The sequence below is a fragment of the Cyprinus carpio genome, unplaced genomic scaffold (genome assembly GCF_018340385.1).
Source record: "Cyprinus carpio isolate SPL01 unplaced genomic scaffold, ASM1834038v1 S000006754, whole genome shotgun sequence".
Taxonomy (NCBI): domain Eukaryota; kingdom Metazoa; phylum Chordata; class Actinopteri; order Cypriniformes; family Cyprinidae; genus Cyprinus; species Cyprinus carpio.
In genome coordinates, this window is record NW_024879353.1 from 328,923 (window position 1) to 330,492 (window position 1,570).

General features: G+C 33.2%; 1 protein-coding gene across 1 annotated transcript in view; it reads left to right on the forward strand.

Annotated features, from left to right (window-relative positions):
* Positions 1–1,570, forward strand: part of LOC122144752 (placenta growth factor-like) — an 11,240-nt gene that overhangs the window by 5,991 nt on the left and 3,679 nt on the right. The window contains exon 2 of the mRNA XM_042755905.1: positions 977–1,010. Within this exon, the coding sequence (XP_042611839.1) occupies positions 977–1,010 (34 nt within the window). The remainder of the gene's footprint in view (positions 1–976; positions 1,011–1,570) is intronic.

Genomic DNA, 1,570 nt, shown 5'->3' on the forward strand with positions numbered 1-1,570 from the left:
TGATGTGGTCTGAGGCACCGAGGTGGGGGAGGGGGAGGGCTTTGTAAGCTCCTCTCTGTGTGGACAACAAATAAAAACAAACGTGCCGCGCTGCGAGATGCTGGGGTTTGAGCCTGTTACCGTGGTGACAGGCCCAGTTTTACAGCCATGTGAAAATAAACAGGAACTGATTGAAAGGCTAAGAAATGTTGCTCATGTTAAATATTAGTTATGAAGCAGTGAGACTCTGTTAGACTAAAACACACTCAAACAGTCCTGCTGCCCAATACTTTTGTGGACATTTTTTTTTTCAGGATTCACAGATGAATAGAAAATTCAAAAGAAAAGCATTTATTGAAATAGAAATCTTTTGTAACTTTATATAAATGTCTTTATTGTCACTTTAAATCAGTTTAATGCATCATTGATGAATAAAAACAACAATTTCCAACATACACAAAAATAATAAATGTTTCTTTATCAGAATATAAACAAAAAAAAAGTGCAGCACAACTGTGTTCAACATTGATAATAATCAGAAATGTTTCTTGAGCAGCAGATCATCATATTAGAATGATTTCTGAAGATCATGTGACACTGAAGACTGGAGTAAATGATGCTGAAAATACAGCTGCACATCACAGAAATACATTACACTTTAACAGAGATTCACACAGAAAACAGATATTTTAAATTGTAATATTTCACTTTTTTTTTTACAATATTTTGGATCAGATAAATGCAGCCTTGATGAGCAGAAGAGAATTCTTTAAATAAAAAAGGGCTCAGATTTTGGACACAAACAGTAGCTTTTCTTTTGCTTTTAATACAAAGATGCATTTCAGCTTTATTTCTTCTTGTATATGAGTTTTGTAAAAAGTAGTTTTTGTTTTTTTTTGTAAAAAGTGGTTTGAGTTTAATTTCTTGTATGAAATGTGCTAAACAAATAAAGTTTTATTATTATTATTATTATTAATTATCCATTTCTTTTAAACAGGTTTTTACCATTCTGGGCAATTCCCATTCAAGAGGTAAGATTATTTTCCATGTCAAATTTTATACCCTTAATTCAAATGATACTTGAATTGACGGACTTTACACAGTTATAAAATCATGACTGTTTACTATTGTCTTTTTAGAGCCTGAATAATGACTGTTTACTATTGTCTTTTTAGAGCTACTTTACAGTAAAATTAAATTCTTTTTGCATCACTGAACCATAAATTTGCTATTTATCACTGCAAAGCTGCTTTGAATTTGTATAAAGCAGGGGTCAGGAACCTTGGACTTGTGTTTAGCATACACAACCCACGAAGAACTGGGCACAGAAAATGTTTTTATTTACTTTATCAATAGAATAATCTCACAGCTGGAAAGCTACATGACATTTCTCAGTAGCGAGGAGTAACATCACTGTTCTTGAAGCAGATAAACTTAAAAATGCACTATTAGTAAAGATGCGTTTCTGCCACGAGTCAATATTCCTGTTGGAAACACGGTCTTCGTTCTCAAGCGAGTGAGGAACGGCATTCGATCTTAAATGACTGAACACAAGCTGAACGTCTTTGCATTTGTTGTGATTGAGAACACT